Here is a 27,113-nt window from a genome sequence, read left to right as displayed (position 1 = left end):
CATCTAGATTTTATTTCAATAATGCAATACTGATGTAAAAAACCTGATATACAGTATGAGAGAAATGGTCCCAAAATACTGCTACTTACTTTTACAGTATTAATAATCTCAAATTTTAAAGATGCTTTATTTCTGTGATCTAACATAATTAAAATAGCTAAGGAAAATGTCTATTTAGTGAAGAAATCATATGATAACTATTTACTTTAATCTACCAAAAACTTCCCTGTGTGACCATCTTCTGGTTTCCACAAGAACTTTGCTAAGTGCTTCTAATCTTGTCCTTCTCAAACCTCTCTATTTTGTGGATGCCACACAATTCTGAACATTTATTTCCTATTTGTTTAAGTTTCTGTTCATATTGTCTCTGCAAATCATTGATAGATTACTTCAGGTTAGAACATTCCTTTTAAATCTTCACTGGTACAGTGCCGGGACCACAATGAACACACAATAAATAAATCCTGTTCACTGACTGATTCCATTCACTTTTAACCTCCAAACTACTTAAGAAATTAAGGAATTCTTAAGAATTAATAAATTAAGAAATTTATAAATGCTGAAAAAGCTCGAGAAATTATAAAGTTATTTAATATACTGACAAGCTTAAAATATGTTACTCTCTTTGGTCTAGAACAGGGGTTAGCAAACCATGACCCACAAGCTAAATCTGGCCTGCTGCTATTAGTCCACAAACTAAGAATAGTTTTTATGTTTCTAAGTGGTTGAAAAAAGTAAAAAGCAATAATTTGTGACACAGGAAAATTATACAAAATTCAACATTTATTGCCCATCATAAAGTAGTATTGAAATAGAGCCCATTTTTTATGCATCACCCATGACTGCTTTTGTATAATGGCAGAGTTGAGCTGCTGCACCAGACTATATGATCTGCAAAGATTAAAAAAAATTTACGATATGGACCTTCACAGAAAAAGTTTGCCAACCACTGGTGTAGAACAATACAAATGTTTCCTAAAATATATTCTAATGTATTTTAATTTTCATACAGTAAATGCAAAGTATAATAAAAAATTTCCTATATGCACATTCTATCTCATGAACTTCTGAATGCAACCCATTCTTAAGTTCTTTATCCAAAAACCATAACTAAATTTTTGTTATCATGCCTGGAAATCAATCAACATTTAAACATTATATCCAAGGTACATTCTACCAATGGATAGAGTGTAATCCGGGACAACACAAACCCATCTCACAATCTTCTCTATTCAGCCAGGCAAAATAGCTCCTAGTGCCTGGTTTAGGAATTAGAGAAATGAGGAATCAAAAGACCAGCTTCAATGGGAGTAGCTAATGTCAATTATGTTTAAAAATTAATTAATTAATTAAATTAAATAAAAAGACTTTCCCAAGAGCCTGCCGATATTGATCATGCTTAAATTATGGCCCCTGAAATATGAACCACATAAAACTCATGATAAATGATTAATTCTCATATAGCAGATTCTTGCACTTTTCCCAATGTCAGCATTACAAAGGAGTTCTGCCATATCTGGAAAAGTACTTCAATATAAATTATATTTTACTAATTAAAATGCGAATTCACCACCTCAGTATTGGAAGGAGGCAAAGGGATTAATGAAATCGAAGAGTCTAGCAGGCCACCCAGCAATGTGAATGGTGAGGCTAATCATCAATACAAGGAATAAGGAAGAAGCAAGTTATTAAGATGATGAATTCCACTGGAACATGTTAAATCTGAAATGTCTGTGGGCCATCCAAATCAAAACATTCAGTAAGCACTTGGATTATATGGTTCTGGAACTCTGTAGTGGCCTGTGCTGAATATAGACTTGGGAGTCATTGGTGGAAAAGTAGGGCTTCAAGTTCTCCGTGTGTGAGAGACAGCCCAAGGAGAGAGCATACAGTTAGCAAGGCTGAGAACTGAGATAGGAACACCATATTTATGTGAGAAGCACAGAATGAAGAAACCAGAAATGAGGTCAAGTGCAATCTGTCAAAAAGGTAGGAGAAAAACAAAAGTGAGAGTGGTTTTTACAGGAGCTTATGGAAGAAAGAAAAATCAAGAAGTTCGCAAACTTCTGAGTTGCAGAGTGCAACATAAAAAGTACTCTTCTGTTCAGAGAACAGAAGGTCTGCTTATTTAAAGTATTAATCCCTTGCAATAGTATATTTATGTGCATTTATTCAAATCAAGCAAGACAGTGATACTCAGTGGTAAACTACTTTAAATTAAGTAGTGAATTCACATTATTGAAACTAAATTTAATAACAAAAAAACTGAATTAAATGAAAAGATTGGCCATTGTTCATTTTTGTAACCAACAACATAAAATTAAAATTGTTTATAAGCTACTTAAATGGTAAAATAAATAAAAAAGGGTTAACTTTCAAATTCAAAAGTTATTTGCATGTGGTAGTTCACAGCTGACAAGAGCAGCTGTCTGGTTTGTCTGGACAGCTGTTCAAATTTGGTGTAGTTGTTTCCAGTACTGCCAGCAAGTTTTTCACCTTTTCAAAAACTGCTGGAGCGGGATCTACTTTCAATCAAGTGAATACAAAGAATTGAACTTGGATACATATATCAAAACAATTCCTGCCAGATAAAGCAAGCAACAGAAATTTAAAATTTAGTTACAATTATCCCTTTGATCTTGACAGGGTTTTTAAACAATCATTTCTCTGATTTAAAAGAGAAAACACAAGGTTTTATGCTCAGCCTAAATGTTTCTATTAAAAAAACTCTTTTATTTATACAAATGGATAGATAACATTGTTCTAGATATTTCTGAACACATACCATATAACTACAAAATTTTATATGGTTCAGTCAAAAAAGAAAGCAGTTATAAAAGTAGTGAATAATACTTTCAAAACAAATTAAAAAGAAACTATAATTAATGGTTGGTATTAAGCAAAATAGTTTTGTTTTCCTTTTTAACTAGTCTTTATTTGGACTTTTGACCCAGTCAATACATCTAACTTGTATACTTAATCTATAATTGCAGATTAGCAACCAAAACACACAAACACACACACACACACACACACACACATTTTTTTCCAGCTTTTGACTGTTACATTAGGGAAACTCATATTGCTCACTTTTTTTTATTTTACCAATAATAAACAGGACTAAAGTTATAGTTGAAATAAATTACTATTTAATAATACTAATTTAACCCATGACCAATAAATAAAATAAGTACATTAAAAATGCACTATTCTAGAACAATTCTCAAAGTGTGTTCCAGGAATCCTTGGAGGTTTCTAAAACCCGTTCAGGTCATCTGTGAGGTCAAAACTATTTTCAAAATAATACTATGAGAGTATGCACCTTTTCCAATCTCACTGTCATACAAGTGTGCCGTGGAGTCTTCCAGAGGCTACACCTCATGTGATATTGCAACAGACTGAATGAAGAAGCAGATACAAGAATCAGGCTATCTTCTATTAAGCCCAACATTAAAGAGATTTGCAAAAATGTAAAACAATGCCACTCCTCTCACTAAAAAATGTAGTTATTTACCCATTAAAATGTTACTTATGTTTTATTAAGTTAAAAAAGTAACATGCTTAATAGTGTTTAATCTGTATGAGTCAGCAATAGTTTAAAAAAGGTATGGGAGAGACAAAATGTATAATTAAGTTACACATAAAAATATTATTTATGTTAAAATGTGATGATTTATTATTGCAATCTTTAACTGAACTAATAAATTATTTTCAAGAGTTCTTAGTTTTAATTTTTATATGGTAAATATAAATAGTTAAAAACAAAAGCTCTTTGGGGTCCTCGATAATTTTTAAGAGTGGGAAGGGGTCCTGAGATCAAAAAGTTTGAGAACTTCTGCTCCAAAATATTAACCCTTTCATAGTTACATAACACTTTTATAAATCAGCAAGAACATTTTTACACAATTTCTGTGTAAGTAGATTTATTGATCAGATGAAAAGGCTTAAGGGAAAAAAGTAATCTGTCTTGTCTTACAAAAGCATTTATTCTTTCCAATGGCACTCTTCCATACACTCCCTACCAAAGATGCAGGCTGACTTACTGTGAAGAAAAGCTCCATCACTCGGCTGTCCAAAAGAGTCTCGCGCCAGGACTCTGTTGGCTTTAACATCACATTTTGTGAAGATTCAAACATGGCTATATAATGTCGGCCCAGTTATCTGGTGTCAAGGTCAACAACAACATTCCTACTTTGTCTAAAGTATAAGTATTTCCTAAATATAACAGGAACCTCCAGGAAGAATGTAATGAAAACAGTTTAAACCTCTTCACATATGCTACATAATTCATGCATGAAACTAAGGAATAAAAGGCATTAAGTGCTGAAAAAGAAAGAATGCTACAGGAATGTAAGACAACAGTCTGATTATAATTGTATGTCATGCTACAGGGATACAGAAACTTTTTAATAACCAGAAATCTCAATGTGATGGCACCAAAAAGGAAAAATACTAATGACAAAAGAGGTGTCAAAATACATACAAAAAGAAGAATCAATTTCTGCAAGTTTATCCTATCATTTCCCTCAATATGTTATAACAGTTAAAAATGCAGATACAAAATGTGAATCTCATACAGGATATTTGGAAAAAGAACATTCCCCCAAAAGAAATGTATTCACTGGGAAAATAAAAAAAAGAACTAGAAGAGTAAATATACATTATACCAAAGAAGAAAGAAAAATTTCCCACCAATCACAATACCCAAATACTAATTTCAGTTTATACAAAACCTTATGAATGCTCATTTAAAATTCCCACAGACTAAAAAAGCAACAAAGCAATGTATGTGGTGTTCAGGTGCTCAATATGGAATACTGTCTTTATATTGCATACATACATTACATACAGTACATATAATACATAAGTAATATAACCATACATATTTGTAAGAACTTAACATAATTCATTCACTCAATGACATTGCCTACTGAGGTTTCTTAAGAAATGAGAAATCTGTTTTAGAATAAAGACAGAAGTTATGCACACTTCACTACTAATCATTAACTAAATGAATTACCCTAGCTAAGATACATTAAGCAACAGTTTACTGAGAGGGAAGAAAATCTTAATAGTTATCCAAAACTATAGCTTGCAAAAGCAAAATACAAATTCAAATGTGTATTTTCACTAAAGCCAAAATCGTTAACAGAGAAAACTAAAGACTGTGATGTTGCCTTGGAAACCATTTTTTAAAAACTACTGCTTTTTTAACATCTAATATTATTTCATCTCTAAAGAGTTAGGGGAGACACTGCAAATAGTTTCAAGAAGAGAAATCATGGCTTCTTTCTAAAAAGGCACCCCCCAAAATGTTAAACAATTCCAGTTGATTGATGAACAAACATGAAACTCAAATCAGGTTCATTTAAGTTTCACTTCTCTTGTCCTTTACCTGCTCCCTTGTGGAGGTGCAGGGAAAGAGTTGAAAGCAAAAAGCAAGAAGCAGTTAGAACTCAAAATAAGCCTGAATTTTAAAAAGAAGAGGAGAAAAAAAAATCAACCAGGAATACTAAGAGCTATGAAGTGTCCATATTTTCTAAAGTGGTTTCATTTCCTTAACTAGCATCTAGTGTGGTCTACATTTAATGTTAAGCTGTTTGCCCAGAATATACTGACTGAATAACTAGATCTTATTACATACATTATCTAAAAATTGAGGCTTAATTATCTTTTAAGAGAAACAAAAATGGATGAAATTATCAGAACACCTTGGATTTCCTTCAAAATAGCCGAGGATGGGAGAGCATAGATGAAATGAGCTGAAACTGGGTGTTCTCCCCATTCTGTGTATCTTTAAATTTCCCATAATTGTAAGGGGGACAAGAAAGAGACTTGAGTACATGAGATCAATCAGATGAGTAAAGCAATAAATTCTTTGTATTTCATCAAAAATATTCCATTTATTCTTTTCCAGTTTTATTTCCCTTAATTTTCAATGTGCCATTTAATTAATTAGAAATCTTTTGTTTCATAAGCTGTTCAGTAATGAAAAGTATTTATTAAATAACTAATAAGTACTATGCTGAATAAATATGCAAAAAAACCTGACAATCTGTTTCCTTTTTTTTAGGAGTTTGCAATATGACACCACAATGGTACTAAAACTTATTTTTTTGAATATCTAAATCTAAATGCGAAATATATGTATATAATTACCAAACATGTTCAACTAGGAAAATAACAGAATTTATTAATACATTATATACTTACAAAAGGTATCATGATTTTATTTTTAAATCAGGTGGGATTTGAGACACATAAATGGATTCACATTACAAATGGTTGGTCTACATAACTGTATGTGGTCGGTCTCAAAGCAGATTACTGTTTTTCTTTCTATGCAGCCCACTAGAAGCTAGCAGATGCACGTTGCTCCCTCAGGGTAAGAAAGGCAGCTGGTAACTGCAGGAGAAAGCAAAAATCCTCACGGACTCTATATCCATTCAAGCACAAAGGAGGAAGACCAGAAGCAAGGGAAGAAATATTTACGAATTTTGCTATTAATATAAATATGGAAAATCTCACTCCAAGTGAATGAAAAGACTCTCTCGCATTATAAACAACCTTGCCAATTATAATATAGCAAGGGGCTCATCAATATTCTTTAGGAAGCAAAAGGTGAAACTTCAAAGACTAATAAATATTACAAAAGGAAACTAAACTTAAACCAAAATATTTGTGTTAATTCCTCTTTAGATTAAAAAAAAATGTCTAATTCATAAATACTTGTGGATATCAAGTACTCATATTAAGAGAAAATGGAGAGATATAAGTTTAAGAGAAGGCCTTTTCCAAATATGAAATGGAATTAATTGCAATTGCTCATCTAAATATCAGGTTCAAAATAATCCCCAATCTTTTATTTCTTAAAAGTCCTAGTTTTAGCCTCTTCTAATCTTGGTCTATTTGTAAGCACACTATCTCTACTGCCTAATCTGTACAGCCAAATCTCCTTAAAAAGCTTATGCTCTGTGTATGTTTAAGATGTGAATTCCATATATGTTGCTAACAGCACAATAAAATCTGTAAGTTTAATATCTGACACCTATCAGAAAATAATTTTCCCCATAATTATTTAAAGTCACATGTGAGCTCTGCTTTCCAATTCCAAATTTGGAAAGGATTTTTATCTTTGGCATAATATTTCCCTTTTATTAAGAAAACTTACTTGTACTGCATCATGCAAAGAAATTACATTTTTCTTTGAAGAATTAATCTACAATGCTGAAGATTTACCAATCTTCTATTAGTCAGCCTAGCACTACCACTAACACTACCACTTTTTCCTAATAAAACTAAACACATATTCTAGTTGTTATTACAAGATACAACCATAACAACCATAATTAGTATCTCTCTCTACTAAGGAACATGTAATCATACTCAAAAGCATTTTAATAAAAAGTTAAACATACAATGAATAGCATAATAAAGAATGGAACAGATTTTCAAGAACAGTGCGATTCAGACAAGAAATATGTATGTTTTAGTTACCAGACTGCATTGTGAAGCTATTAAAGTTTTCTCTGAATAGGAGACTTGTGGGGGCCTTAGGCGGGAGGGAGGCTTACTATCCATTGCAGAGATTTTAGCAGCCCATGAAATACTGTTATTATGCCTGCACATGTATTACTTTTTCAATTTAAAAAACTAGTAAAAAGCATACCTCAATGTGAGCAGATACATACAGATCTAAAACACATCTGCACTTTAAAAAGCTCCAAAAAGTACTGGTTTACTGTCACTACTTTAACATTTTATAAATCTGGACATTATATTCCTTTACCATTATTACCCGAATATGACAACAATAAAAAAGCAGAAGTTCTGACAATGAAATGATTATTTACTAAACAATCTTTTATTGTATGTACTATATAGTAGTCAGATTTTGAGACATACAAATCACGACAGATGACGCAAATTAAATAGCTATCAATGTGTAATCTAAGAATTTCCTTGGGCTGTGGCTTTATAAATTTTTCTAAAAAAATACTGCACACATAATTTATATTTCGTATCAGAATAATTCATGTGTGACAACAAAAAAAATTCAACCAATAAGATAGTCATATATAGTTGTTTTCAATCTTTTAATAATCCTTTATCTTTTAAAAACTTGTCATCCACATCTAATCTCACTTTACCTCCCCATGTTTTCACCAAACTAAAGAATCAGGAGTTAGAGTACAACAATTTTTCTGTCACTGTACCAAACACAAGCCTACTCCCTCTTTGCAAGGGTTCCATTGTTCAAATTCTGAAGTGATAAAACGCAACTAAGTCTTGTAAACACAACACTAATTTAATCCCCTGGAAAACCAGCTGCAGCTAGACAGAAATCCAATTGTAATACAAAACAGTAAAAAACTAACATCCTATTCCCTAGCCCACTCTCCCACAACGATCCTTTCTAGCTCTACAACTCTAAAGCACCTCACTTCTGAGAAACCAAAGGCATATAACTGTGCCACCTGCCCTATTCTATTAGTACATAACCAGAGACACACTAGGCTAAGAGCCAGGACAGTTTTATCGCACCCTGTGACCGACTGTCACTCAATAAATCCTACTAAGCCTTCTGTCCTAACTTCTCGAATAACAAACTTAAGTATCACCAAGTACATACACCTTAATATGAGGGAAAAAACTAATCTTGTGAAATGTACAGGCTCTTACATATGTAAATAAGCTCTTTTAAATCACCAACACCTTGAGTAAAGGTATAATTTTGCGGCAGCAAGTAACAGTAGGAAAAAAATTTTTTTTAATTAAATGAGTCATACTACAGCTAAAAATTATCCTTGAGCAAATATTAATAGTGTGAAAATTTCCACTGCCTATTCTTGTAAGCACTTGATAATAAAAGAATATCCTGTAAGCAACAGTGGAAACTTTTAAAGTAATAAATTTCTCTATCTTCCCATATTCTTTTTATCCCACTTAATCAGTAAAACAAGTTTCAGGAGCAATGGGAGGCCCAGTTTTTCTTCTTAAATATTTAATCCCTCTCACTATTAATTCTTCTAACAACAAAACCTGCTATTTCTCTTTCTGACACAGCACATTACCAATGAGCCTACGCTCACCTACAGCACTTAATCCAAGTAATCATAAATCCTTCGAAGAAGATGAGAACTAGCCTCACCTGAGTGTTTTCCCAAGCCTGGCCTGGAAACAGTCAAGTTGACTAAACTGGAAATCATATTTTAGGTGAAAGCTTCTTGCATCTCATTACTATTTTTTGATACACTTAGCTTTCCCCAAGAGATTAAGTTTAAAAAAAGTGACCCAAACCAATTCAGATCCACAAAAATAGAATACCAATAAAAGGCAGTGTAACCAAACTAAAAAAAGAAATGTTACTGAATCCAACATACCACACATACCTGCCAAACATTCTTATTATAAAATGATATTGCCATTTATGATTAGCATTGCCAAAACTCTTAAGCATATGGACGTCAGGGAATTAAGAGCTGAACAATACTAGCAGCACAAACATCCAAGAATTGAGATAAGAAAATACTTCTGAATCATCTTCCTTCAAAAATGAAAGAATAAATATTTGCTAAGAACCTATGATTACATGCTAGACACTGTGCTAGGTGTCAGCAACACAGTGAGCAAAAGCATGGCTCATGCTTTTGTGGAACTTCCAAACGAATGGGTGAAAAACTCATTTACTCAACTACGCTAATGAACAAGTAATTACAACTGGGAAACGAGCCTACTGAGAGGAAATCATACATACTGTGCGTACGAGAGAACAAAGCGAAAGAAATCTGACCTGGTATGGGATACAGAGCTGAAGCACAATTAGCTTCAAAGAAGGGGAGAAGGTATCCAGGCAGAGAATAACATGAGCCTCTTAAGACCCTGGGCAGAAGGAAACCTGACCAGCAAATTCATCTGTAAGAGAAGGAGTGTGAAATGCAGATTTTTAAGCAGGAAGCAGAGATCAGTCCTTCGAGGAGCTTATAGCCTAACCATGTTAAATATTTTTGTTTTTAGCCTAAAGATAATAATAATCCAGTGAATTTTTAAACAAGAAAGCATCATCAAGAGATTTCTACTCCAAAAAATGACTGGCTACCATATGGAAAATGGACCGGAAGGGAGCAAAATGGAAACATACAGACAACTTAATTGGCTAACATCCAGGTGACAATGGAAATTTGGAGGAAGATGGTGGTACTGGAGAATTGGATATATAAAAGATATTTAGAAGATATAATTATCAAGACTTGATGAAGGAACAGACATGGAGGTTGAAGGAGATTACACCTAGGTTTCTGAGTGATGAAAACAAAGACAGGGAACCAATTTGGAAGGAAGAGTTTTGAGTTTCACTTTGAATATGTTTTAAATTCAAGATGTGTAGGCAGCTGTATATGTTGGTCTGGAATTCAAAAGAGAGGAATGATTCAAGAGGAGGCCATGGACAAGACTGCCTAGGAATCTGCTAAAGAATCTAAGATAAACCTTGAAGAATTTTGTCATTCTGTACTCTGGCACTGGAGGATTAATTAACAAAACAAAACAAAAAAACAAAACTACGGAGAAAGGATAGCCAAAGTGTTAGGAGAATGACCCTTTCCCTTACCCATCAAATAAAAGTATTGATATATAAGTCAAGGGAAAAGAGGAAAGACAGGGTTCTGAGAGTTCCAAGTAAGATGAGAATAGAAAAATATCTACTGGATTTGGTAGTACAAAGGGTACCAGCAAACTTAGGAAAACTACTTTGAGGAACTAATGGAGGAAGAAGCTAGATTAAAGGAGTTAAGAAGTGAGGGGAAAGTGAAGAAAAGGAGACAGAGACAGGAAAGTCACTGAAGGGAAATGTTAGTCTAAAGGACTATTTTTTCAATGGAAAAGATTTAAGCTGATTCAAATCTGATGGGAAAGAGCTATTTCAGAGAGCAGTAGAACACAAAAGAGAAGGGATCACTAAAAGTGTTACATTATTGAGAAAACAGAGGGATAGGATCCAAAGGTGGAGGGCCTAGCCTGAGAAAACAGACTGATACCTCCTCTTCCAGTGTAATTGAAGTGAAAGAAAGGATTCTTACAGAAGCCAATAATGTATATCAGGTTTAGTAAGACAGAGTGAATTTCCAGCTGAAAGTTCAATTATTTCTGAGAAGGATAACGATATCCTCAGAGGAGACTCATATATCAGTTAAGACAAAGTGGTAGAAAAATGATCTCAAGAAGAGGTTAAAGACATAAGGGAGTATGCTTGGGAAGGACCCACACAACCACCTAGGAAAAGGAGAAAGAATAGAGGCTATGTCAGGGTAGGGTCAGAACACTATGGAAATGGTGGAATGACAGCGGATCATAAGACTAGGACACTCTTTTTGAACAGCAGTGACCTAAAGCAGAATGAGAAGCAGGTTGGATTTCATCTTAATGGTCTTTCAGGAAAATGCACACAGAGCACAATGGCCTGGGGGGTTAACTCACTGAGTTGGGGGTGATTCTTCTTCATTTTTTTAAAATTTTTATTGTGGCAACAAATATACAACATAACATTTCTCATTTTAGCCGCTTTTAAGTAGGGGGTGGTTTTAATATGCACTAAATCCCAGGAGCTGGAGATGTTGTATCATCCAGGCCTGAGGTGGAGGATTCTTCCATAAAACACATTCTGCACATAAAAATTCTACATATAATAAACCTTAGAAAAAATAATGGCTTGCTGATGGCATGATCATCCTTACAAATCCACTTTAAAAACTATTAGAACTACGTAACTAATTTGGAAAGGTTACAGGGTACAACATCAAAACACACAAAAATAACCTGTTTTGCTATACCCTAGCAATCAACAATCTGCAAATGCAATTTAAAAACAATTACATTTAAAAATCATTAAAAATAATAAAATATTTAGGAATCAATTTAGTAAAAGAAGTGTATAACTAAGCTATTGAGAGTTAAAAAGTAGAAGCAACTTTGTGTACTGGGGGACATTTTTCTAATATCCAATCCATTCCTCCCTGCTCTTGCACTGATTTAAACTACCTAAGGCAATAAGAGAAAAATGTGTGGGCCTGGTAAGAGAAAATAAAATCAAATATCACTGCTTAGGCAGCAGCAGACAACTTCCGTTGACTCTGCTATCTTTCCTTGACAACCACCTGTAGTTTAACATCAGAAAAGCAATTTAATTGACATCTCTTATGGTCCAAAGGCCCTACCATCTACACATCTGGATATCACAGACAAGAGGGGAAGGAAGAAGACGCAGAATAGATAAAAGAACTACCAAATTAAACAGCTTACCTCATGTTATATATGTTAATTCAGCACAATCAACCATGATCCAAATCTGAAGGGACAGCTCCCCAAATACCCCTTCCTCACAAAGGGCCCAAAGTCAGAAATCCAGCTTCCTTGTTCCTTCAGATACCCTACTTATAAAGTAGAAATATCCCTGAAAGGAATAATATGTTACTTCACATACTGATTAATAACTTTACAAATTTACTTTCTTCTTAAATTGTACAATATCAGATATAAACAGAGAGAGAGAGATGGCAGGGGAGGGGGGACCCTAATCAAAAAAGAGATATTGGAAAAAAAATACTCCTTTGAATTATACTTCAAATGGGTGGATTGTATGGTATGTGAATTATATCTTAATAAAGCTGTTATAAAAACTACCCTATTATTACCGCAATAAAAACTACTTTGATCCTAGGCACAGATAAGGGCTTCTATGCAGAGATTTTCTTTTCCAGAACTCAATTTTTTTTATTTCTTAACATTTAAAAGAGAACTTTAATATAATAAGAACGGACTGTTCATAGAACTAAAATGCATTATTTATTCCTAAAAATGGAAACCTAAGTTGTTTCAATTAAATATTAAGAATAGTGGGACAAGTCAAAAGTCATAGAAGTCAGTTAGCAGGACCCAGATCTGGAACAATTTGAGCATTAAAATAAATCAAGACAGCAATGGATTATAATCCATTCAATAGAGTAAGAATCCTTAAGTCCTTATTGATATATGTGGATAAATACATGAGAAAAAAGGGAAGGCTCTCCTTATAGTAGAATGCCAAAGAATATAAACATAGAAGGATGCTAAACCCCTTGGGTGAAACTTTCAGGAGGAGGAGTATATTTATATAGTCTTCAAGTATGATATCACAAATTACTTATTTTTACAAATTATTACAAAAAGAAACAGAGCAACTTTATAATGGAAAAACTTGGCAGATTTCGCCTTTAACCAAGTGATCAAAGTGAACATTCCCCCGCATGGGTCAAACCGATATTGTGCGCCTCCTGAGATAAGGAACTAAGAAGGACACGATATCATTCTTACAGTATTCCTACAAAAAATGTATAACCTGAGTCTAATCCTGAGGAAACATCAGACAGACCCAAATTGAGGGATTTTTTTTTTAATAGCAGTCCTATACTCTTAAATATATCAAATTCGTGAAAGACAAAGAAAGGCTGAGGAGCTGTTCCAGATTAAAGAAAACTTAGGAGCTACGGCAGCTAAATGCATTGGAAATATAGCTAAAAGGACACTACTGAGAAAACTAACAAAATTTGCATATGGACTGTTGATTAGATAATAATATTGTGCCAATGTTAAATTTTGTAATTTTGATAATCGTACTCTGGTGTTGTAAGATATTATTCTGATAATGCATTATCAAAATTCTTGATCTTGGGAAAATATACAATAAAGTATTCAAGGGTTAATGGGTATGATGTCAGCAACTATTCTCAAATGGTTCAGGGGAAAAATGTATTTAAATAAATACATATATACATACACATACAAACACTCATGCAGATAGACAGATAAGTAGGTAGATAGATGGATGGGAGAGAATAATAAACAGGACAAAATGTTAACAATTGGTAAAGGGCATATGGGTGTTCTCTGAACTACTCTTGTAAATTTCTGTACATTTTGTAAGATAACTTAAAAAAAGAAAACAGATTATAAAAATACATGAAATGGGATTGATGATTACTTAACACAGCCTCATTTAACTTAATATTCTAAGTGAGCAAACATCTTTTATACAAAATACACGAACACATTTTACAAGGTCTACTTGCTTTTCATCCATCCTAAAAAATAAACCATTAAACAAAATGGCCATCAACAATACATTTTAACGAAGTTAAATTTGATCATTAGATGCTCTTCAAGGTAGAATTATTCAATTATTTTTCTACTGATTGAATGGTAGCTGTCAGGTAATTACCAAAATTAGAAATAGCAGCAGAAATGGGTTCCTTGAAACTGATTTCCCTAAGTAGCACTGATATGTAGCCTCGTTTAATCCCACTATAACGTTCTTTCCCCTATACTTAAAGCTAATCCACTTAAAGGGAGGAATACTTAACTCAGCCAACAAATGGCTACTCTACAAACGTGTAACGTGTAAGGTCACATGAGACCTCATGAGTCAGCCACAGTGTGGGGGACCCTCAAGTCTGAAAGCAAGATCAAAAAAGGATTTTCTTTAAATAAGGATTCATCTCTTTTGGCAATACTGTTGTGGTTCTTATCATTTTAAGATGACAGGTTTTCCAAATCTTTATCTAAATACTTTATAAAATATTCAATGTGGGTTGTGTATCTTTAAACAAACTGTTTCCAAACTCTCAGAAAACTGTTTCCCTCTAAGAAATATTCACTCTTCAGCCAACTACATTTCCCCCTACACAGACACTTTAAAATTGGCTACAATATATGCAGTGTAACTTTTGCTGATTTTTCCCTACATACATAATTAATGTTTTGATAGCTCCATATGGCCTGACACTTTTTAAATCTGTCTCAAAGTTTCTCAACATCCTTTTCTTACTAATAAAAACTGGAACAAAAATAATACTGCAACACTTAAAGGGGAAATTTAAAAACAGCAAACCTAAGAAAATATGTGCCTCTTAACAACCGAGATTTAAAGGATTGAAAATGATTAGAGACTAGAGATACAAGAAAGTGTACGCTTCTCCCCACAAAGCAATAGCTCACTGTGACTGCCTGTGGGAAAGAAAATTGGGCTACTTAGGGTGTGAAGAGTTAGAGACCCACTTTCCTTTTTACAGCCTCTATTCTTAATTTTCTACCATGTGAACATATTAGCTTGAAAATAAAAGAAAGAGTATTACACCTCACCACACCTCACCCCTTGAATCAGTTTTAGCAGCCACAAGTCATAGCTAATTTATGTATGTGAATGTAGTAGCTCTTAGAGTTGTTAAATAAAGATGACTATCATCCTAACTCACTGATATGGCTGAATATCTACTTCCTGTTTGCTTATCATCTTCCTTTTACTCACCCCCACCACTCCCCAAAGAAATGATTAAAGACATCTGGAACAGGTCAAATTAAATTTCCTACACCATGAAGGAGAGTATTAGACCAAGAAAGAAGAGCATAACACAGACAGCTATATGTGTGTTCCTTATCCAAGGCAGTTATCAAGAGTTCAATAAATAGTAGCAAGTCCTGAGTGTTTTAAATGTTCATTTAACTCATACAACAATCCATATCCCTATTTTACTCCTGGAAAAGCTAGAACTGAAGTAATTTGCCTAAGGTCAGCTGAGACTTTAACCTAGGTCTGAACAACTCCACTATGCTACAAATGGGTAGCCACTATGTTATTGCTTTCAATCTATCAAGATTGTTTCAAGTATCAAACCATTTCTGAAATAGAAACTTCTAAAAAAGAAATTTCTCTGCTGCTGTAACTGATAAAAAGCAGATGTATTTCTCTACATAATAAACCATTTAAACTTTTGTACTACTAACAAGTAATTTCCAAAAAATAAAATTTTCATCTTTTTATATTGGAAAAGGTCTCGAAAGAATAAACATATTACTATCTCATTATCTACACTTGAACAATATTCCCATCTATAAAGATCAAATTATTCATTAGAGATGCCAAACTAGCCTTAAGGAAAGTCAATCAAAGCCAACCTAAGAGGCGGGAAATCATTCAGTTTCTTGATAAAAATGCCTTTCGTGCCTCTTTCCTTTTCCTTCCCAAGGAATAATGTTGTTCCTTAGCTAACAATAGCCTATTATCCTTCTATTTAATCCTCTTCTACAAAGTAGTACATGAAATTTTAAACTGTCTACGTAGTCCACCGTATTGTGGTATTATAAAATAAAAGAAATTAAATTCCACTAGTAATAAGTCACTCATTTTCTTTTAATGATATGTTTTACAAAAACTGCAGAGATATATTACATTGAGCAGTAATTAAGTTATCTGTGAAAACTGCCACAAATACACTATTCAATTGTTAAAAGGATATAATTGGGAGGAAGGAAATTCCAGCTCAAGACTTGATTAGCTAGTGCAAGGTAACGTTGAAATACTGAAGACATCTGAGCGTTTAGGTTTTCCCGCCTGCTGAACTCCTGCAAAACTTCGACAGTTAGCATGAAGATTTGACGAAGGTCTTCTTCCTAGAATAAATAAAGCACAAATATTTTAGAATGAAAAACTTCTTCAACATATTTCCTTTTAGGACCATAAAACAAAACAAATAAAAACCTTAAAATTTCCAGCAGAAAAAACTATTTCCTCAAGACTGTTTTCCATTTTCAACTGTGCATCTTAGTATACTTTCAAGCGATGCCGATCTGAACATCGTAATTTATGATCTGATTCGTAATTTAAATGCTGCTCCCACAAAGAACATCTCTTGACAACTACTACAAAGCTGGAGGAGTCAGTTGCTGTATTTCAGAGCCCCAGGATTTAAACCAATGCCTTCACATAACTTTACTCCCGAGCCAAACAATACATGGGAAACAAAGAGCCCACACCATCTGCAAAATAACATTTTAAATAAATGGCTCTCTCTGGCATTCTGCCAGTCCTATTTTTAAGGCCAGCAGAGTCCCACCAATTAAAAGAATTATATTTAAAATCAATAAGAAATAAACTAAGGGTCTTTACAGTAGTATTTCCTTTTTGTTTTGTTTAAAGACTAGAATCAAACAAGTAATCTAAAATGTGTCAAGAATGTTCCCCAAACCTATCACTTTATATCCTATGAAATCACAACATGGATCCTCAAGTACAGATGCTCATTCAACTAGATAAAATAAAAGCTTCTGCCCCATTGGAAGCAGACTGAGTAAAAAGTGAATAATTCCATAATTAAAACACAGAAACAAAAATGCAAGTACCTGAAAAATTCTTTTGCAGTTACCATGGAATTCCATACTCAGTCCAATGTTGCTAGTTTTACTTGAACTTGAGAATTCACTCAATAATGCAGTTAGAATAGAACAGGCCAGAGTTTGCTGAAATTATTTGATAAGATATAATTGTGAGGCATCATTTTTACATGCTTGTTTCAATACGATATATTTGCACAAACACCACTTTCATTCTATCTATAAATCTTCCATTATATCTTTAGATCTTTTAAATACCTGTCAGAAAATTCGATATGAAAAAATAAACATTAGCTCTCCTTTTAAAATTGACTGGTAAGTGTTAACAGTAATTCCTCAACCTCATAGTAAAACAAATTCATTTAAGACTTGAACTCAGGATGCACTCCTACTTAATTGTGGAGATCAAAGGATATTTTACAATAATCAGTGTTGACTGTATTACTTAATTTAATTCACATAAAAATCCATATCCTCATTTACATCTGAAAAAACTGAGGCCCAAAAAGGCTAAGTAACTGCCTAAGATCAGCTGACATCCAAACTCAGGTCCATCCGATTCTATGTTCTGATGTCTGTAAAACATATCCCCAAACAGCTGAAAAGTGAGACAAATTTCTCAGTTATAAGCAGGTTGTATCCAATAGATTTTTAAATCAAAAATGATGATTTTCTTTTTGAATGGCTCTATCCAACAGGCTTCAAATTTCAACTCATTGATTTTATTCATAGACTCTTTAGGAGTCAAGGTGCCAAGAATGGAGAGAAGGAAACAAATTATTTTGGCATAATTCCAGGGGTTAAACAGAAATATGCACACTACCTCTGAACAACCGAAAGATTAAAGTCAAGATGAAACTATTTATGCAAGCTTACACAACAGCTGAGCACAGTCATATCCACCCACCAACTGCAGCATCTTTGTTCGGAAATGCTTCTGATGTCAGTACCTTGACCTTACAGATGCTTGTCTTGGCAAATCTTAGCAAATATACATAAAATTAAATTCCTAAGGATTGGCATCAGTTGATAGTTGTTGAAGCTGAGTGATGGTTACAAGGGTGAATATTGTACCATTTTTGTATGTTTGAAATTTTCCTTTAAAAACTGCAAAAAAAATATTAAATTCCTACTTGTCTCTTAATCATAATTAAATAAGCATGACAGTATACTACCGTATACATTAAAGCAGTTTCTCAGACGTTACCACACCAGGAAACCCAAACAAGGAAGGAACGTAAATACAAATTCCCCAGGAAATCTGGGGTGGATAGCCTCAAACTATACAGTGATAAAAAATACTCTGAATGTAACTTGTTTAGCATAAGGAAAAAAAACATTTTTGCAATTTTACCTCAAAATATATATTTGTTTTAATGTAAAAATGTTTCCTCCTCCCTAAATCTTCAAGAAAAGTGTTCTGGGTTGGCTGTGCCTTTTTGCATAGTCCCAGGCACACAGAGAATGAGAAACCTGGTCTGAAAAACCAGACACCAAAGCCTTTTATATAGAAAACAGTTTATCATGTACTCACTCCACTTTACAGTTTAAAGGGATCTTAAAAACTCAACGAAAACAATCCCTTCATTTTTCTCATTAACAAAATGGTAGTTTAAAAATTGCTGTCTTCTAAAACAGTGATTAATACAAAAGTTTCAGCAATCAAAACTTCATAGGTATATTTTAAATTACATAGTGATCAACTATGAAAATCTTAAAACATAAGCTATGCTTTGGTGGAGAGGGTAGTTATTAAATCCAAATTAATGGAAATACAAAGGAAAACAAATTAACTCACAAAGCCTGAACAAGATAATTTCCAAGCTCCTGTCCAGTTTCAAAATCCTATGATACTTAAAACGATTTTTATGATTCCATAATTGTTATAAGTCTTTGAGTTTGCTATCATTCTTACAAATAAATTAGCTATACTAATTTTCTACAAGTAATTTACAACTTGCCATAAGCTGGTTTTTAGTGCCAAACTACATGCTCCACAAGATGGTATATTTTTCATTATGAATATATTCAAAATTTCAGTAACACCACTCTAATTAATGATTAAAACATGTACTCACAACAAAGCTTTAATTTATTTGAAATAAACATTTCCTAAAATTACATACATGCGTGTACATGTATAAAGAAATGATTGAAGGAAAAGGACTGGGCAATGAAAGGTGAGAGCCTTTCTGAGGTTACTACTGCTCAGGAAAAGAAATCATTGGTGAGAAATAAAATGAAGGATTTTTAAAAGTAAAAGTCTCCTTTAATTACAAAATTCATCAGATAAACAAGGAGCCCTTGGTATAACAGAATTTATGGAAAGAGTTGTTTTTAAGTTGGAGCAATAAAGATAGCCCATCAAAACAGCAAACTGTGAACTTAATGAAGTACAAATTCACCCATAAAAGAAAGTACATTCTAAATAGAAGAGAATTAAGAACATTAAAATGCATGCTATTACAGACTTAGCTCCCTTAATATAAGAATCTCTTGTTTTTAAATAACTTTTATTTCTTACAAAAATAATACATCTTTGCCTTAGAAAACATAGAAAAGCACAAAGAAAATAAAACTGCCTACAATCCCATCATCCAGGGATTAATATTGTGACATCTGTTGATAGTTTCCAAATTTTTTAATGCAAAGGTATAAATTATTAATATATCATTGCTATCAAACCATATATATTGTTTTATATTCTATTTTTTCCACTTTATACTTGGGAAATGAAAAGAAAAATCTTTAAAAACAAATGTGTTCTTTTCCAATTTATCACTTATAGACTTAAGAAATACATAAAAATAAATTATGCAATATGATTACAGGTATTACCTGAAAGCAGATATTCTGGCATTAACCCTACCTAAAATGACCAGCTTTCCAAGAATTAAAATTCAATAAGTAAGATATTTTTGTCATTATAAGACAGCAAACAGTTTCACCTCTCCTTGATTCTGAAACCCTATCAGGATATGAAATAAGCAACATGAACATTAACTATACCACACTCGTATGGCTCAAAGGTTCCAAATTAATAGAAATTCCTGGAGAATGGTATTAATTAACAAGACTGATTATATATTGAGACAGCAATTAAGACACTCCTGTACATATCAACAAAGTATTCCTCCCTATTCATAGAATAATTAAATATATCACAAAGTAAGGAATTTCCAAATATATTTACTTATTTACAGTATTTAATTACCAATTAAATCCCCTTAAAATGAAGTACTCTCAGAGTAGATACATCATATTGTAGTGGAGAAAGCTTAGGAAGCAAGCCAAAAGTGAAATCCTCTGGAGGAAAGAGGACAGCTCCTTCCCAGGACAGAGAAAGAGAAGGGGGGTTGGGGGGTGGGGGGTGGCATCAAATCTGTCTAAAAGAGACCACAGGCTTCTGTCTTTCACCCTTGTTAGAGTTTCCTGTCTGCTTGCTTCACACTTTGAGTTCTCAGTGGTCCTTCAAAGTATACATCTCCTAACTGCCCTTCCAATGAATAGTACCTTAAAATGCTCCCTCTCTGCTGTCTGTCACAGTCAAAGCTAGATATTATATCTGTATTAGAGACAGTGGCTCTGATACTTAAGAGTGTTAGAAATGTGCTGCAGTACATAATTTAAGAGTGGTGAATTTCAATGAAATCAGATCAAAGTTGACAAACGAAATGATTGATAAGCAAGCAATATACCATATGACTGTCATACCAAAGTTAAGAGACCTGATCAGTACAAAATGCCATTACTACAAACCTTCAGAGGTTAACACAGCAATGCTTCACGTATCCAAGAAAGAATTAAGTTAATATCTGTTTTTCCAAATTCAGCAAGTAAACATTTTAAATGAAACTTCATGTAAATTTTTCTAAAAGGATTATTTCTGAGGCAAATATTATATGATATTCTAATAAAGTGACTACCTGGAAGCTACTAAAACATAGAAGTCTTTATATACCCTTTGACAAAGGGGCGCCAGATCCCAATGCTTTTTGATTTATGCCTGCTTCATGGTTTTTCTACTCATCCTTCATTGGAGTCATCCTTCACGGTTGACAATTTAACTATCACAGGTAGTTAAATTAACAGGTCATACTAAATTGATCATTTTCATTTGCAAATTAGAAACCAAATAGCAACATTCATTACAGCTATATCTAAATTAAATAAAATAAAAACACTCTGCAGGCCTCATTTAGGGGTCAAGTACCTGAATTTTACTGCTTAGATCAAGGAGTCACAAAAATCTAGGTCTATGCTTTCCACTTCAAGTAACTGTGGGCAAATCACTTTATTTTGCCCTCCTTTTTCTTATCTGTGAAAAGGGCTTACTCCTCTGCGGCCTGCCTAATACACATGATTGTGCTAAGGCCCAAATTAAATAATGTATTATGTAAATACAGCAGGTTGTGATAAGATAAGGTAAAGCAGCATTTTTTATCAGTAAAATAAAAAATAAGCAGAACCAACTATTCCAGCCAAGAGACTTGTTTTTCTTTTTGGTCCTAGTTCTTGCTTGTTATCTTATTTGCCACTAAATTAAAACTATCTTAAAAACAGAGCCATAATGAAGGCATCACTAAAGCAATACAGCAGATGCTCAGTAAATGTTTCTTGGATTAACGAATCAATGTTTACTTCTATGCTCACCCTGTGTTAACACGAAGGAAGTGGAAAAGAAATATATAGTGTTTTCCCTATTTTTTAGCTGTTTATACATTTGAAAAGAAATTTTAAATAGGCAAAACAACTGGAAGACAATGCAATGAGGTTTTGGGGCTATGAAAGAGTCTAGTATGTCTTCTTTCATTGAAGTAATGAAAATTCACAAGTTAATTCACCGGCTAACAAATTAACTCATCTTCACGTTGAAAGTTTAACAGCAGCATTCTCATGTCTAGTGAAAGCTATTAATTTCATGCTAGTGAAAAAACACCCTTCAGATATAGCTTGCCTTACTCATCAGCTTACTGTCATAAGCACAAGATACTCAAACACTAACTCCAGCTGACAAAATAAAATCCCCTTGTTCAGAGAGAGAATTGTGTCTTATAATAGCCTGGCTCTTACCCCAAGAGCTTTATTACCAAGAATAAACGTTATGAAAGGCTGCCATACATAAAGCAGACTTTCAGCTGCTCTTCTAAGCAAACATCAATGAGACTTGTGATAAGAGAGATTAACTTGGCTATCACATCCAGGGGCAGCATGCTGCAGACAAATGAAATTCTCACCCACTTCTCGCTAGCATGGCAAAGAGGAAGAAAGGAGGCTTAAATGCTAAATTAAACAGCTTTTAAAATGATTTAACATATGCCTACTACTTTCAAAGGAAATAAGGCAAACATGAACTAAATATTTAGCTTAAATGTTAGCTTAAAATAAAGGAAAAGTTTCTAAATCCTTCTCAAATCAGTATTGAGAGTAACTGAGATGTGGTGGGTCTTTCATAACTATGGAAGAAAAAGAGAATGTCCAAGAAGATAGGCAAAAAATAAGAGAATATTTAATAGCCACACAAGTATAAATATGCCAAGAACACATTACGATACAAGGAAAATTGCATTATGGCTAAAAATATATAATTTCCTCAGGAAAATATTTTATGAGCTAGATACAATTTTTCCATTAAACTATCTATAGAGACTTCTTAAAGCATTTAAAGGGTAGCTAATGTTGGTTATTAATTTTTAAAATATATAAACAGTTAGTTTTCCCTCATGGATAAGAGCATAAATGTCTTCTTCTGATTTTCAATATTAAAATATTATTCGATAAGGATGAGGAGACTACCAGGGAGGTAAGATGAACATTTATTATATGTATTCAGTAAGTCCTTCTGTAGAGCAGTCCCTGAAACGGATATCATGACACTTATTTTATACATGAGTCAATTAAGGCCTAGAGAAGTTAAAGAATTTGTTCAAGGTAGCCAGACAGTAAATGGCTGGTCAGGAATAACCAGTATTCTATTATGCCATACTGCCCCAAACCTATGTAAACATGCATATCAAAATCACAAATAGATGGACCACCAAAAATCAATACTCTTCGAAAGAGACAGGGGAAGCCCAACTAATAGAGTTTCTGGACAAGGAAGGCTGATGCAAGTGTCATTCTAGAAGATGTGTGAGGGAAAACTTATTACCGAACAATAGTTCATGAGGTTAATCATTTCATCTATAGAAAACCACAGTTAATTTTCTCTTCTTTGAGAGATTTTTCTCTTAAAATCACCTTTATAAAGTAAGTTTCTATACAACATTACATTGGTGTTCTGATCATTTTATCATTCTACTTTCTTACCGAAGTTTAAACCTCTCTTCCACTGTTATTCATGTCTCTGAGACTAAGAAAATCTTAAGTAAATTCTTGAATCTCTCCCACAAATTCTTAACAGTCTGAGAAGAAGATAAAGAGAGAGAGGAAGATACATTAAAACGTTTTACTGGTCTGTAACCTCAGTATTTTTAGACCTGCCGAGAGAGATGGTTTTAAGCTGCTGGACAAGAACCAACATGGATGACCACACAGTATGGATTTAACTTGCTATATAAATGTATAGAATACTTTATGGTTTAAAGTTTTCAATGTGGTCATCAAAATAAATTCATCCTAAAACTAAATAAATTCATGCTGCAATCTTGAAATTAAATTCTACTTCCCACTGTTGATTTCCTACTACTATAGAAGTTCTTAGCCCTGCTGTTAGAAATTCAACTTTAAAAAACAATAAGTTTCTGTTTAGGAAAATTCCATGAGGGTATCAAATTTATCCACTATTCTCAAAAGTATATGCAGTGTGAACAGAATAAAATCTTCTCTGACCAAACAGCTACATCTGTTCCAATCATTCTCAGAGCATCAGTTATTTCAGTGGCTCAAAAAAAATCCAATTGCCAGGTTGCAGTGGGACTACTTTTTGTCCTGGGTCAAATTACTCAAGGGGAAAGGAACAAGAGAACACAATTCCTGTGTATGTGCTCATTCCTCATAGAGGCAAGAGAACTCTTGATCCTTTCACTGCAACATCCTGGTGCCAATAAGCTGTGGAGGATAAAGGACAGGCTATAGAAACTCTACCTTAATACCAAAATCCCAGTTGGAATGATCACCTAACTAATAAAGGAAAAGCATTACTCATAAGCATATTGATTCCAGAGCTACTGATAAGGTTCCTAAAGTTTAAATTCTGGTCAATCACAATGATCTGGACTCCTTTAATTCAGATTTTCAAAATGAAACATGATGTCCTTAAGCAAAATCTAAAATATAGGGAACAAGTTGATTCAGAGTACGGTCTAGGATACTATTTCCAAATAGCAGCCTTATTTCCAAGTATTTTCCCTGCTGGTTTTGACTAGTAATATTGACCAGTTTTTTTTTTTCCCCTAAACCATCAGTGAGTGCTACCAATGGCCTGTGTATAGTGGCCATCAGTTAGGAAACATATGGTAACAAAAATCCATGCAAACAAGGTCACTGTTAAACAATTAATGAAGATGTCACTAAAGCATCAGCACCTCAAGGGCAAAGCCCTTCATTAGAAACAGAGACTACCTCTACCAATAGAGAGATCTTTAAACCTGTAGAGATTAGTATAAGTAAAAAGTAGCTTCCCTCATAAGGCAAGCAACTAGGTGAATGAACCTTGAGGACATTATGTTGAGTGAAATAAGCCAAAAATGAAGGGACAAATATTGTAAGGCCTCACTAATATAAACTATAATGAGCAAATGCTGAGAACTGAATTCAAGAGCATAGGTTATCTGGGGAAATAACAGGGAAAGAGATTGGGCAATGAATGATTAAGGAGTTCCGAATGTTCAATAGGCTCACTGTAAAGATTCCTAGATTATAGCTCTTAGAGTAGTCACATCTATTCCTGAGTTTTAACTGTTATTTCCAAATTCTGAGATGCTGAGCTCTTTGTGTATAACCTAGTAGTTCCCTGGAAATTTGGGTATCTGTGTGACACCTGAGACTCAGAGTTAGAGTTCTGCAGCTCTGAAAGTCAGCATTACTCCATATAGCAACTGTTAAAGAAGCTGAAAAAGAGATCAGACTTCAATTAGAGATATGAATGAAACAGACTTGGTTAGGACTAAGGTAAATTAGAATACAGGGTAAAGGAAGAAAATGACTATTTTAAAACTCCAACTTCTGTGTGAGACCAAAGGAAGAGAGGTTTATTTGGTACAAAATTTATATTTTCTGTTGCACACTATCTAATTTAGCCTGTCAGGTCAGTTTATTTAAACAATGTAATTACATGGTACCTAGAACAGGGAATGAGATCTTTTTATTCTGTACCAGCTAATGTAATACCCCAATACATCACAGAGTATTTTGGACAGAAATTAAAACAGCATTTGCAAAGTCCCCTTAAGGGACTACGGGAAAATGTAGAACTATTAAACTTCTCCACCTGGGGAATTCCTGTTATTCTCTTAGCAATACAGGCTCCCAATTTAATAAGCCAAGCCCTCAATCTAGAGGCTTGCCCTTATGAAACTTATCTCTCCAATGGCAAAGTTACGCCTACTCATAATTATGCCTAAGAATCACCCCCCAGAGAACCTCTTCTGTTACTCAGATGTGGCCTGTATCTCTAAGCCAACTTTGCAAATTAGCTCACTACCATCCCCCCTACATGTGACATGATTCCTAGGGGTGTAAGTCTCCCTGGCAAAGTGAGACATGACTCCCAGGGATGAGCCCGGCCCTGGCATCATGGAATCGAGAATGCCTTATTGACTAAAAAGGGGGAAAGAAATGAAACAAAATAAAGTTTCAGTGGCTAAGAAATTTCAAATAGAGTTTAAGTCATTCTGGAGGTTATTCTTATGCATTATATAGATATTCCTTTAAGTTTCTAGTGTATTAGAATAGCTAGAAGGAAATACCTGAAACTGTTGAACTGTAATGCAGTAGCTTTGATTCTTGACGATGATTGTATAACTATATAGTTTTTACCATGTGACTGGGTGATTGTGAAAACTTTGTGACTGAAACTCCCTGGATCCAGTGTTGGACAGATGAATAAAAAAATAAAGACAAAATGAATAAGTAAATAATAGGGGCGGTTAGGGGTATGAGATGTTTTGGGTGTTTTAAACTTTTTATTATCTGTTTTCAAGTAATGAAAATGTTCTAAAATTGATTGTGGTGATGAATGCACAACTATAGGATGATATTGTGAGCCACTGATTGTTTACTTTGGAAGGATTATATGGAGTGTGACTATATCTCAATAAAATTGCATTAAAAAAAAAAAGTAGCTTCCCAATAATTTTCACCTTGAAAATTTAAAATGGAATCTTTCTAGGGGATTATTTTCAAGGGATCTTCTTGCTACACAAAATAAAATCACAATGACCAAGAAAACATAATGATTCCAGCATGCTAACTTTAAAGTTAACTTTGTATTAACAAATTTCATAATATTACGATTAAGTGAAAGGGGCATAAAATTAGAACCTTTAAATTATCAGTCTCTAGAACTACACTGTTCAATCCAGTTGCCACTAGCTATGTGTGGCCATTTAAATTTAAATTAACTGAGATTAAAATTTTAAAAATTAAAAATTCAGTTCCTCAATAATACTAGCCACTTCTCAAGTGCTCAAAAGCCACATGTGGCTAGTAGCTATGAAATGGAAATGCAGACAGCACACTTCCATCAATGCAGACAATTCTATTGGACAACTAGAAGAAATTTGCCACAAAAATGGCATCAAACAATTTAATATCCACACAATCAAAAATCGAGATATAGCTAGAAATGTTCTGTTATCCTGACTGTGGTGGTGGTTTCACTAGCATATATAACTGTCACAACTTATCAACGTATACATTTAAAAATGTGGTAAACTGTATATAAATTACTCCCTAATAAATGTGATAAGGGA

General features: G+C 33.6%; 1 protein-coding gene across 5 annotated transcripts in view; it reads right to left on the bottom strand.

Moving 5' to 3' along the window:
* The window catches only part of XPO4 (exportin 4), a 131,378-nt gene that overhangs the window by 50,711 nt on the left and 53,554 nt on the right, over positions 1–27,113 (bottom strand). For all 5 annotated transcript variants that reach the window (XR_005211088.1, XM_037800003.1, XM_037800004.1 and 2 more), the window contains 3 exons: positions 17,209–17,325; positions 16,326–16,479; positions 4,044–4,156 (listed from right to left, as the gene is read on the bottom strand). Coding sequence is in view for 4 of the 5 variants with exons in the window: in XM_037800003.1 (XP_037655931.1) it covers positions 4,044–4,156; positions 16,326–16,479; positions 17,209–17,325 (384 nt within the window). In the remaining variant the exon portion in view is untranslated. The remainder of the gene's footprint in view (positions 1–4,043; positions 4,157–16,325; positions 16,480–17,208; positions 17,326–27,113) is intronic.

Source organism: Choloepus didactylus, chromosome 12 (assembly GCF_015220235.1).
Source record: "Choloepus didactylus isolate mChoDid1 chromosome 12, mChoDid1.pri, whole genome shotgun sequence".
In the NCBI taxonomy this organism is placed as follows: Eukaryota; Metazoa; Chordata; class Mammalia; order Pilosa; family Megalonychidae; genus Choloepus; species Choloepus didactylus.
This window is presented reverse-complemented; position numbering and strand designations above follow the sequence as displayed.